We start from the raw sequence: 12,375 nt of genomic DNA, 5'->3' as shown, positions 1-12,375 counted from the left end.
CATGATTACTACCGTAAAAGTGCCCATTTTTTTTCACTGCTCTGACCTACAGACAGTTAAGAGAAGTAGAGTTTTTTCAAGACTTATGTGCCTACCCAGAAATCTGTCCATAGCCTTCTTTACCCTTGACCTACTTGTCTTCTAGCAAAAGTTGGGGGCAATAGGGAGGTACCAATTATTGACTTCAGTCAAAGTACAACATCCAGGGAATTCACTCTAGAACTAACCCTGTGGAGCACCAAGGAAACTTTTCCTTGGATTTTTTTCTCTCTATTCATTATAACTTCCATTTCCCATAGCTAACCTGAGGCCTGACTCAATGTTCTTCTGCACCAAGAGACACCTCTTAAAGCACACAGCCCAAAAATTGTAGTTGGTAGGAGAGAAACAGGGGTGAATCCATACATGACCTAGCTGCCTTGCAGCTTTTCCATTAAAATTCACTGCTGGGATTTTCTCCCATATGGAGCTCTAATTACTGTCCCACTGTCCAAAGCTGGCTTCTCACAGCACTGACACAGAAATGTGCCTAAGCCCAGGGATGGGAAGGCAAAGGTAAAAAAATTAATTCAACAAATATGGCAGATAGTTTTCATATGCCAGTAACTTCAAAGTGTTGGGACACAACACTGAATAAAAACAAAACCTTTGCCCTCATGAAGTTTATATTCTTTCCTATACTTCAGGAATGGAAAATAAAATCACATTTGCCTTCACAGAAAATAAACAGTAGAAAAACCCAACAAAAAAACTGAACAGAAAGGAAAAAAAGCAGAGGGAAGTAATTTTAGATGTTCAGGCTTTACCCCTGCTCAAACAGTAGGTGAAACAAAACAGCAGTTCTGAAGAAAGAACGAATCTATAATTCTGAGATTCTTTAACCACATGCTATTGTCCTACCCCCTCAAAGCCCTTCTTCCTTTGTTTCCAGGGCAGGTGACAACTCCCACTCTTTTTAGAGTGTTTTTTTCATCCCCTCAAAGTTCCTGCTCCAGGTAATCAAGCCAATCCTGTCCTCTTGCACACTTCATTGGTATTCATTGATGAGTGCCACCAATTTGAAGCAGGAAACTGGGTTGGAGGCTAAGCAACTTGACTCTTCTTGCTGCCTGGCAAGTCAGCACCACAACTGGTAAAAGAAAGGCTATGCCTTAGGGACAAGAGGCTCCTGCCTGGCTCTCTAAGCAACTATATTTCACCCACACACATTGGAAGAATGCTAACATAGGGAGAAGAAAGGATGGAATAGAAATGTCTAAAGAGAGAGAGAGAGCGAGCCATACAGCTTCTTTCAGCAAATGAACATTCCACATTGAAGCATTAGGGAAAATACCACCTTCTAGAGCAAAAGAGAAGCTCTGCTGCTAGGATAATTTTCCAAAATCAGTATTTTCAGGATGGAGAAATTGCCTAGGTCTTTGGAATCTGAATTCTGATGACTTTATCTCCATCTCTCCAGGACAGAACATGTGAAAACTCTGAAAAGACATTCCTGGTCAAGGCTCCTATCATGCCTTCTCCCCACTTCCCAAAGTCTACAAACCAATCTAGACAAGTTTCTAACTGTACCATCAAGCATTTCTCAGGGAGCAAGAATGTATTAATACTTGACTTCACCCTGCTGGAAGTGAGTGGCAGGAGGGAAGAGGAGATAGGTATAAGTACCAGGGAAACAAGAGATCAAATCAGACTGCCAGAAATAACCAAGGCCTTAACAGAAGCTGGGCATAGGATATAACTACTGTGGCGCAAAGGGCCCAGCGACCAAATACTGCCCTCAAGGGACAAAGGCCCAGCCATGTCATAGAAGAAGGGGCTGGAACAGTTAGGCGGCCTTCTCCCCGCTTCCTCCTTGCCTTTCTTTGTGAAGAGAGGAAGAAGACACTGTAGTACACAAGGTTGCTTGGGAAAATGGATTATTCTAATAAAACTTTATTTTTTCAAACACAGCCACAGAGGCAGGACCTCATTTTTAACATACACAGACTTATGGATTTTTTTAAAATATAAAACAAAGTTTACGAAAAAATTTTTTTCCACTTTTTGTATTTGTAATCCCATTAGCACAGGGACTTTGGCAGCAGGTGGGAGTGAAGGGCAGCTGGAGCTGCCACTGGGCAGTCACCGGGCACAGGAGGAGAGCACCAGCCTGGGAGTGGCTTCACTCACACACGCAGGAATACTCACCTACTGGTCAGCCACACCACACACACAACACAGATGCAGATGTCTACCCAGGGTCAACCACAGCCCGGCAGAGGTGTGCTCCACTCTGGGTAAGCCCAATATGTGAAAATCCAAAGAGTCAAAACAGCTAAAGTAGAGGGAGGTTGCTTGCTTTACAAAAGAAGCAATCACAGGCTGCTTTTAAATGGTCAGCAGTCCAAATGCATTGGAAAACAGCATTTGGTTTACACAGAACTGTTGGAACAGATCTACTGTGTAAAGCAAAATAAACCACTTCTCGAAAAGGCTTGTCCCAGGGCCACAGGTACTTAGATTGGGAAGCAAGATGATCGCTCCAGCTAGTTTAACTTTCCAGATCTTAAAGTAATGGAATTCATATATGGCATCTACAGATCTTCTCCCCTAAGGATGGTGCCCTAGAGCTTTGGGGAACTCAGGGTGGAGGCAGAATTATTGCCCTCACTTCTTAAGCTTTGGGTCTGCAGAGACCCCACTGGCATTACCAGTGGCCTATTGTAAGCTGGCACAGCCCCTGTGTAGCAGAGAGCCCAGGGATGAGGATGCCCCAGGAGGAAAAGAAGCTGGCACCAGGGAAATTATGGCCTAAAGAGGGAAAAGAGCCAGGGGAGGGATGAAACCAAGGATGGGCAACTCCTGGGCTCATGGTTTCCTTAGATTCTCCAGAAAGCCTCTCTCTCAAGCCCCTACAGACCTAGTAGCTCACTGGTAACATTTGGTAACTAGCAGGAGAAGTGAAGGAGCCCTGGAAGGGTAGAACCTCTGAGGGCTGGAGGCTGAAAAAGAAACAGCCACCTCCTCTGGAGTGGAGGCAAGGAGGCTAGGGCCTCACTGATGCTCCTATCCAACATGTGGCAGACCCAGAAAATGACAGGTTCAATTCCACGAGGAAGAAAACACACAGACTTTGGTCTTCTTCCCTAACATGAGCAACTGGTTCCTTCAAAACCCTGGAAAAATGCCCTTCTCCCAATAAACAGGAAGGGCAGGTCCAATTTGGTACCGCAGGGTCTAAGCAAAGCTGGACAAAGCCTCACAAGCTATTGTGGCAGCAGCTTCAGTAGGCATCTCTACTGGAGCCAGCCTTACAGGGCTTCTGCAGTCCTTAAACCCACCACCATGGCCACTGAGACCCATTGCCCAGGCTCAAGTTGTGGCTGTGAAACAAAAAAAGAAATTCAATCCAACAACAAACTCCCAGCTGCTTCTCAAAGTCTTTGCTTTACACATCCTCAGCCAGTCCTTCGGTGAGCCTCAACCTCCCTGAGGTCTCTAAGGACCAATTAGAGACAAACATTTCCTAGCAGGAGTGGAAGACAAGCAAACTAGTATATGCTGACATCCCCTTCCTCTTTCTCAAGCAGGTCAGAAAAGAGGCTGGGCCTGGATCTTTTAACAATAGGTTTCTCTAAAGTTAGTGCTGGGGTGCCTGCTGGGGACTGAACACTACTTCTGTTGCAGGTCAGCCTCAATATAGGGCCTTCCTTCCTTGTTCTTGACCCTCGAAGGGCAGAGGGTAAGGGGGAAAAGGTCCCATCAGTAGGGAGGGAAAAAAAGAGATGGAGCCCTTCAGCCCTGCCTCACTTGCCCACATATGCCTGCATCTACTTAGAGAGTGAGACAGGCAGGTTGTACACAGCCTAGGCAATCTGGCGAGAAAAAAGGCCAGCTCAGAATCAGTGTGGAGAGTCCTCTCCAGCCAATACTAGATCTATCTATGGGAGGTGTGGGCCTGAGGGAAAGACCATTAGCTGAGGTCACAGCACTTAAAAGACCCTGCTGTACCCCAAAACAGAATCCTCTGCAGAGCCATTGGTGCTAATGGATTACGAGCCTGGTTCCAGAGCTCCTTAGAACCTTGACTCCTTGAACAAGCCTGCTATCCCATAAAAACCCAAGATCCATGGTGCTCTGCCGTTAAGGAGCAACTGCCTTCCTTCCCTAAGGCTACCCAAACACACCTTTCCTCGAGCACTCTCATGCACGCACACACTCTCACACAATTTCTCAGAGGAGGCTGAATGAACCCCCCACCCTGGCCAAATTCTAAGACACAAGTGCCCTTTGAAGCAAAGGGGCTAGTGAAATTCCCCGAGCTGGGGTCAGGAGACCCCTTCCTTCCCTGCCCATTGCTTTCTCGGTGGCAGGGATACTCACACTCAGGGCCGCCATGGTAAGGGCCTGCTCTGGGGCTGTCCCTCCCGCCACCAGCTCCGTTTATCTTGTCCCAGCCAGTCTCTCGGCATGGTCGAGCTTCCTGGAGTGAGAAGATTTCCGGCTGCCCTGAGTCGGAGCCCTCCACTCACCCCCATTCCCAGGCTGGGCCCCCGGCCTTGGGACCTCGACACTTGTTAGTAGCCATAAGAGAGTCAGTCTGTGTGGCCCCAGGAAGTAGCCTCTCAGTTTTAGTTCTCCTCAATGAGATTCAAGTCCAGGTCCCCAAAGTCCTGCTGGCACAATGTCCGCTTGCTCAGCGCCTGCCGGCCCCACCGCACGGACCCCTCCTCCTCCTCTTCGCTTTCACTCAGCACCTGGGAGGAATCCCCAATGGGGCTGCAGGAAGCAGAGAGGTGTGAGGGGCTACAGGCCATGAACCACGGTGGAGAGATACTGCTGCCTTCCCGGGCTGTTTCTTGGAGACAGAGACCTCCTGAGTATGGTTTCTGTCAAACAAACAAACAAAATTAAGGCAAAGAAAGATGATAATTTCCCAGAGAACCCTGGCCCAAGTTGGATTTCAAAGTACCCCTCTCTTAGTTATCCTTGAAAGCAGGAGTCCTTTCTGTTAGGGTGAGGTCGTGAACTCCCTGATAAAATTTTGAAAATTCAGTGTATGTGCACATTTCTTTGAGGAAAGTGCCCATAGTTTCGATCAGATTCAAGATTAGAAGCATGTTTATAAACTTCATATGGACAGGAATACTGTCTGCTTGTCTCACTCCTGTATTGCCAGTGCCTAGTCAGAGCCTGGTACATAGTAGGCATCCAACACTGCTTGCTGACTGGTTGAATGAATGACTCTATGAATAAGTCCTCAGAAAGTTTTATGACCCAGTGGTCTGGAAGGAAGAATATGAAAAAAGTGGGCAACTGCCTACAACAACTGCACTCACACTGGGAAGTCAAAAAACCATTTGTTGAGCAGATGAATGATGCAGAGCCTGTTTTGCTTAAGCCCTTACAGACCCACATGAAGCAGTAAAGGGCAAGTGACAAAACCAGCCTTGCATGAGGAGGGGTGGGGCACTGATGATGGGGCTTTTGTGGCTCATGCATTCTCAGAGAGGACGGAAAGTGTCTCTAGCAGGACAATCTGGGATCTCTGTTGGAAGGTTTAACATGGGTCTCACCCCAAGTTTCTCTGGAACCCTCAGGACTGAGAAATTTCACAGGACATGGGACTTTCAATGATAAAACCAGAATAATCCTGGGCAAATCGGGATGGTAGATCACTCTCAGCAAAAGCTCAGACAGAAAGGAGCTCCAAGGGAGGCCCTGCCAGGAGGGCCTGGAGCTAGAGGACAACTCACAGGTGCAAATGGAACAGTCCCCCTACTCCCATCCAAGCTTCCCTAGTCCTATTGGTCCCACCTGATTCATCTTGTCAAAGTCCAAGGAAGGCCGCAGCCGCCGAGGGTCCTCCTCGTGGCGCCGTTTGACTCCAGCTTTGCGGGCATCAAGATCACAAGGCTGTGAGCGGCTTCGGGGAAGATTGCGCAGGCCTCGAGGTCTCCAGGGCAGCTCTGGGGAGGATGCGGGGGAGCTCCGGGCAGAGGGCAAGAAGCGGCTTGCCTGTGGGCCCAGGCTGGGTGACAGGGAGAAGCGACGCTGGGGTGGCCAAGGTGACAGGGACTCAGCATCACTCTCCCAGGAGCCACTTTGGGGGGAGGTGGCAGAGGGACGAGAAGAATCTTGGGCCAGGGCCAGGCTGAAGAAAGGGGGGCTGTAGGGTCTGTGGGGTGGGGCACATTGAGAAGAGGCACTGGGAGCTTGGAGGAACCTGAGGCTGGAGACCCGCTTTGGGGGGCTCTGGTGAGGCACCTGCGGCCCACCCCCTCCACCACTGCCCCGGTGCTTGATGGGAGTCCACAGCTTGGAGGGGGCGGGCCGCCACACCGGCTGCCAGCGAGACAGGTCCACGGGCACTGAGAGTGAGCGGCAGTGCCTCTTAGATGGAGGGGCAGGGGGCACAGGAAGCTTTTCTGGGTCTGGAGGCTCAGGGCTTAGGACTTGGGAGAGGGGCTGCTCCTGTGGGGAATTTCCTGGGCTAGGTGGTCTGAGGTGCAGGCTCAAGCCTGAGGGGTGGTAGCTGAGATTGAGGCTGTCCTGGAACTCAGCACAGGAACAGTGGGGCAGGCCCCTCCAGGAAGCACCTTCTGGAAGGCATTCATAATAAAAATAATATTAATGATAGCTAATATATTTTTAAGAGCTTACTATGTGCCATACAATGTGATGAGCACTTTATGTGAGGTTTCCCAAAAACTTCATGAGTTAGGTACTATTATTACTACCCCCATTTCACAGATGAGAGAAGTCCAGTAACTTGCCAAAAGTCATGCAGGAATCAAATGACCAAAAGCAGGGTTCAAAACCAGATTTGTCTGATGCTAAAGCTGCCTTTTAACCAGCATACTATATTGCCTCCAGTATGAGGAACCACCTGAAACTTAAAATATAGTCTCATATACTGCCTGCTGCTCCCCGTCAAAGGTGGAATGAGTCAAGAGAAGCGAACGTGTGAGAGCCATGCTCATCCCTCACTCTACTCCACCGAGCTCTACTTTGCTCCCGCATCCCCCAGCCCGGAGTTGTGAAAAGCAGGCCTATGCTCTCCGTCCTTAGCCTTTCCCTTTCCTATGTGTCAAAGCACCAAGACAGGAGGTAGGTGATCAAGCAGGTAAGAGATCATTTGTATTTCTAGGGAGGGCAAGTAGGGTGGGGAAGGCCTTTGCCAATGGAACCCATGCTTGGGAAAAACCCTAAGACTGCTCGTGTTCCTTTGTGTCTCGCCACCCACAAGGAACATACTTATAGGGAAAGATCTTCTAGCCATATTATGATTAGTTTAAAAAAAAAAAGTGCCAAATATACAGAATGCAACCTTTTGTGTTAAAAGCATGGGAATAAAAACATTTACATTTATATTTGCTTCTATCTGTATAAAGAAACTCTGGTTGGATAGACAAGAAACTAATAACAGTAGTTACTTTTAGGGAGGTGATGGGAGCTGGGTGCAGAGGAGAGAGGAGAGGAAGGGGGACTTTTTTCAGTATAATGTTTTTGCTGTTTAAAAATTTTGGAAATGGGAATGTACTGCCTACACAAAAAATTAGATTATAAAAGTTCCTACAGGGGCTACCCTGGTGGTGCAGTGGTTGAGAGTCTGTCTGCTGACGCAGGGGACACGGGTTCGTGCCCCGGTCCGGGAGGATCCCACATGCCGTGGAGTGGCTAGGCCCGTGAGCCATGGCCGCTGAGCCTGCGCGTCCGGAGCCTGTGCTCCGCAACGGGAGAGGCCACAACAGTAAGAGGCCCGCGTACCGCAAAAAAAAAAAAAAAAAAAAAAGTTCCTACAAGACTAGAATAAGACCAAACTAAACAAGTAACTTCCATGCTGGTGCAGTAAAATGGAGACAAGCGCCAATCTCAGAAGGTGACCCTGGCAAGAAAATTGTGGATGCAGGCTAGCTAGTCCTGGTTACTGAAAACCAATGAAAGAAATGCGTGGATAGAGGCATGGGCATACACACAAATATACACATCATGTCTTACCAGACACAAGCTGGAAAGGATTCCCACAGTTGGAGATGTCTACATGATCAGGCAAAGGCTAAGAGACAGAAAATATCCATCATGATTCAGGATCAGAACAGAGTTCCAGGAAGCCCTCTTCAGCTCACCCCTGCAATTCATGGGCTACAGGGATGTTAGGAACTCCTAAGTGTTCTCTTCTTCTTGTCCTCCCAAAGTTAGTGAGTAAAATAATCCACGTCTTCCAGTATCTCAAACCCTTTTCCACCCAAATTTTGGTGTCCCTTTTATAACAGTGAAGAAAATCCCTGCCCCCTTCCTTTTGGGCTGGGTTTTGAGCCTTTAGTGGGCTCTTGCAATACAAGTACCATGATTCACACAGCACAGGACAAGGGTGAAGTAGTAACAACAAACAGCCTCCGAAAAAAGGGGGAGGGGGTCGTAGAGAAGCAGGAAGACTGGTCTTTTACCAGACTGATGCTGAAGCGTGTGCATTTCAGCTCATCCAGAGTCTGCTTCTGTAGCTGCTCAGTGATCAGGGTTATCATGATTCTCCCCGGAATCTGACTTGCACACTTTGGAGCAAATGATGGATGTCTTCCCTGTTGTTCTTCCAGACCTCACTCGTGAGCCGTCTTCTGCCACTGCAGCACCATTCTAGCACCATTGGGACTTCCCTCTCCAGTCATGCCTGCTGAGTCTGCCAATTACAGAGGGACCAGCCCCAAGTGATATTAGAGATGTATCTAGTCCAGAGATGGAAAATGTATGGCACACATACCACAGCATCCCTATGTCAGGCCTCTGGCAGACATCATTAATTGATCACAGCTTTTTCCTGCTAAGCCTAAACATAGCCTCAGAAACATTCTCAACCTGACACTCCGGATAACCAGTAAAATGAAATGGAGTTGGCAAGCAAGTTGAAACCTATTTGCCACTCCTAACCTGGTTCATGCTCTGCTCTGCCTACCCAGAATACTAGCACCACTTAGAAAATAGCTCAAATGAGAGAGATGCCCAAATTGTTATTTCCATCCTGATTAGTCCAATATTTTCTTTATCTTCCAGTCATAAGCAAAGAGAGGTAACCTTTTCCTAAACTACAGAAAGAGTAATAGGGAACAGAACGGTACAGTGGTTGTAGGAATGACTTTCTGCTTCAAACCAATCAGAATAAACAAGGTATTATGTTCTCCTTTAGCCTGAACAGCTGATATTATATTATTGTTCTCCAACAGATACTGTACATATTCTCTTATAAGAGGATAAGGAAATGCTACCGAGGTAATTCCATTTACATTTCAACTCTATAGAGTTTAAAAACAACAACTCTGACTTCATTTGACTAAGTTTTTAGCCTGATTTGACTCAAAGACCATGAATACAATTAATCAAGACTCCTTCTCATGGTCAATTATAGTAGAAGCAAACTATTTCTATCAGAGGACAGGCTTCAAGCCCACAAAATTGCCTGAGGGGCCTCGCTCAAGGGAGGAGGGGAAGTTAACCTAATATTTCCATACTGTTCTGCCTATTCCCAGAAATGACCAGCAGGCAAACAGCACACCAGACAGTGGAAGTAGCATTTGCTAGCAGAGAGAACTATCAAGAAATCAAATCTAGATCCGATTTGGTGTGATGGTCTTGGCAAATCATCAAACTTTTCTTTGCCTCAGTTTACCCATAGGAAAAATGGGCAGAATAATCTTAATATGTCACTGGGGGCTTCCCTGGTGGCGCAGTGGTTAAGAATCTACCTGCAGGGGACACGGGTTCGAGCCCTGTTCCGGGAGGATCCCACATGCCGCGGAGCAACTAAGCCCGTGCACCACAACTACTGAGCCTGCGCTCTAGAGCCTACGAGCCACAACTACTGAAGCCCGCGCACCTAGAGCCAGAGATCCGCAACAAGAGAAGCCACCGCAATGAGAAGCCTGCGCACGGCAACGAAGAGTAGCCCCCACTCGCTGCAACTAGAGAAAAGCCCGCGCGCAGCAACAAAGACCCAACGCAGCCAAAAATAAATAATAAATAATTTATTAAAAAATATATATGTCACTGGGACAACATAACACAAATATCAAAATGTAAAAAGTATACCACCTGCCCTGTACAAATCAGGAGTTCACAAAGACTGCCATTTCTCACCCCTCCTATTCGTTGCTCTACAAAGCCTCAGAATGCCACAAGTGATAATATTAGGATGAAGAAGGCAATTGCGTTCATCTATTTGGCTGGATATCAACCTCCCTCACCTGCATACCAAGAGAAGCCCAAAAGGCTTGACCTTGAGGGCAGATAACTTTCTACCTTAGCAAAAAAAAAAAGAGGGGATCCTCTCTACCCAATTCCCACCTCAGAGGGAGGCAGGCCACAAGGAAAAGCAAAGAAATACACCTCGGCGTACTTGGAGTTCAGGGAAAAACGTTGTAGAAGTCAATCATCACTATAGTTAAATAACATTTTCATGCATAATCATCATTACCACCTTGAACAAAGTTCCAGCTTCCTGAATGCTCCCTTCAGCTGCTTCCCCTGTTCTTGTAGGAGAAGCTAAAGCTTATATCACTTCTGCTCTTGGTTTCTTAACTCTGCCCTCAAAGATCAACCAGAGAGGGAACCTAACTGTAGGCTTTTACCCTCAGAGATCCCAGGCCTCAGGCTGACCAGCCATGAGGAGCAGGGAGTGAAGCAAACTCTTTCAAAGCTTTTCATGAGGCATCTGGCCAAACAGCAAACTTCCAGCCCTCTCTGGGATCAAGTGAAGAGAGTGATTTTGTGTTTTTCTGCATTTTAATTGTTGGGATGTGGCCACAAACGGCGGTAATTGGAACAATGCAGCTACCACCACGCAACTGATACTCTCAGTCTGAGTTTCCTAAAACAGGCCAGGCTGAGAGGGGGAACAGAACGGAAGCCATAAGGAATCAAACCAGGACACAAAAGAAGGCAAACCAGCTCCGCGAGGGGCCTCCTCTTTCTCAAGCAGGCAGAGGAAAAAGTATAAGAAGCCCTCTCTTGCCGCCTTCCTTCCCCTTCCATTTTGTGTATCTGAGGGGCAGAGACAGCCCTGAACGTTCACTAAGCAAGTTAAAACTTCTCAGCTTAACAACTGGCACGGGGGCTCAGCCCTACACAGAGCAGCAGGCCGCTAGGCCCTCCCCCAAACCCCACCAGGCCCAACTCTCAATCCAGGCTTTCTCTCCACCATCAGCACCACCCCCCCGGCAAATAAAGGCTGGACCCCCACCCCACTGGGTGGCAGTAACCCCTGACATTACGGTTTCAGGGATGCTGAGGTTGTGCTGAAACCTCGATAACCTAGGATCAAGTCAGGCCAAGGGAGAGGAGAGTCACAAACCCCTGGGGACCTTCCCCCCAGGTCCCAGTCCCACAGCTCTGGGGGAGACTGAAAGAAAACATGAGGGAGGCATGAAGGTACATGAACAGGTATGTGGGGACCTGACTGCTCTTCCTCCATATGGCACTGAGGGGATAGGGCTGACAAGTGGGGATCACCCCTCCCCCCACCCCACTGAAGAAGCAAAAGGCTAGCCCCCCCCTCCAATCTTCAACCTCTCCCTTGGTTGCCCTGCCTGTCCCCGCGGGGTGGGGCATGGGGCGTCCGCTGGCCCCCGGGGGGCGGGGGGCGCCGGGGCACGCTTGCGGGGGGCTGTCGCTCGTCTCTTCCCAATCAGCTTCCATCATCTGGCCGCGGGAAGCGAACTCAGGACGCAGGGTATGGAGAGGGTCTGGGACTTAGCGCTCCGCCACCCCCTCCCCCACCAGGTCCCGTGCTCTCCCAGCGGAGGCGGCCAGCGAGGCCGTGCCTCGAGGGTGGACGGGCTGGGGGAGGGGAAAGAGGGAAGGAGGGAGGGACGGTCTAGGTGCCCGCCCCGAGGCCCCAGCGCCACCTGCCCTCCGCCACCTACCGCGGCTCCTCCTGCTCCCAGGGCCGCGGCCGGAGCAGCTCTGAGCGCTCGGTTCGCCCCACGGTGCCCTTAAAAGGCGCCGGCCCGAACCAACGGGCCCCTGAGGAGAGTGGAGAGATCGCTCCGGTTCGCAGAACGCCCCTGAACCGTCCGCGGAGGCTCGAGACCCGCGTCGTTTCTCTCGCAAAGTCTTTCTTGGAGAGCACAGTCAGGAAGACGCCCGGCTCTTTAATTTAGCGATGAGGGTGGTTTCCTCCCTAGCGAGTCACCCCCTGCAAAATATTGCAGAAGGTGGACTGGCCCAGTTGGAGGCAAATCTCAGAACCCCCGGGGGAGGCCGTGTCGGTCGAAGGTAAACAAAGACATCGCCCCTGCCCTCTGTTACCACATCGGCCCCTGTACAGCCCCCAACTCGGTTCCGGCGCGTAACGGAATTAGCCAGGATTCCTCTCACCTGCTCTCCTACCCTCTAAGGCCGCCA

General features: G+C 49.3%; 2 protein-coding genes across 3 annotated transcripts in view; one reads left to right on the top strand and one right to left on the bottom strand.

The window, feature by feature from the left end:
* Nucleotides 1-1,899: 1,899 nt before the first annotated feature.
* On the bottom strand, nt 1,900-12,373 carry FAM53C (family with sequence similarity 53 member C). The gene is made up of 5 exons (XM_067731871.1): nt 11,895-12,373; nt 8,430-8,659; nt 7,981-8,038; nt 5,797-6,581; nt 1,900-4,868 (listed from the first exon to the last, which is right to left on the bottom strand). The coding sequence occupies exons 2-5, from the start codon at nt 8,505-8,507 to the stop codon at nt 4,611-4,613; spliced, it is 1,179 nt and encodes a 392-aa protein (XP_067587972.1). The 5' UTR covers nt 8,508-8,659; nt 11,895-12,373; the 3' UTR covers nt 1,900-4,610.
* Nucleotides 11,275-12,375, top strand: part of CDC25C (cell division cycle 25C) — a 29,767-nt gene continuing 28,666 nt past the window's right edge. For both annotated transcript variants that reach the window (XM_067731870.1, XM_067731867.1), the window contains exon 1: nt 11,275-11,412. In XM_067731870.1, coding sequence (XP_067587971.1) covers nt 11,405-11,412 — 8 coding nt within the window. In that variant the 5' untranslated portion in view covers nt 11,275-11,404. The remainder of the gene's footprint in view (nt 11,413-12,375) is intronic.

This window comes from Pseudorca crassidens, chromosome 3 (genome assembly GCF_039906515.1).
Source record: "Pseudorca crassidens isolate mPseCra1 chromosome 3, mPseCra1.hap1, whole genome shotgun sequence".
NCBI classification, from domain to species: domain Eukaryota; kingdom Metazoa; phylum Chordata; class Mammalia; order Artiodactyla; family Delphinidae; genus Pseudorca; species Pseudorca crassidens.
The sequence above is the reverse complement of the archived record's forward strand: the minus strand, read 5'-3'. Positions and strand labels throughout refer to the sequence as shown.

Excerpts from the sequence above, each read along its gene's own strand:
- FAM53C (XM_067731871.1), bottom strand. The coding sequence starts at position 8,507 with ATGATAACCCTGATCACTGAGCAGCTACAGAAGCAGACTCTGGATGAG. Across the intron at positions 8,039-8,429 it reads CACGCTTCAGCATCAGTCTG|CCTTTGCCTGATCATGTAGA; the intron begins GTAAAAGACCAG and ends TCTGTCTCTTAG. Across the intron at positions 4,869-5,796 it reads ACTTTGACAAGATGAATCAG|AAACCATACTCAGGAGGTCT; the intron begins GTGGGACCAATA and ends TTTGTTTGACAG.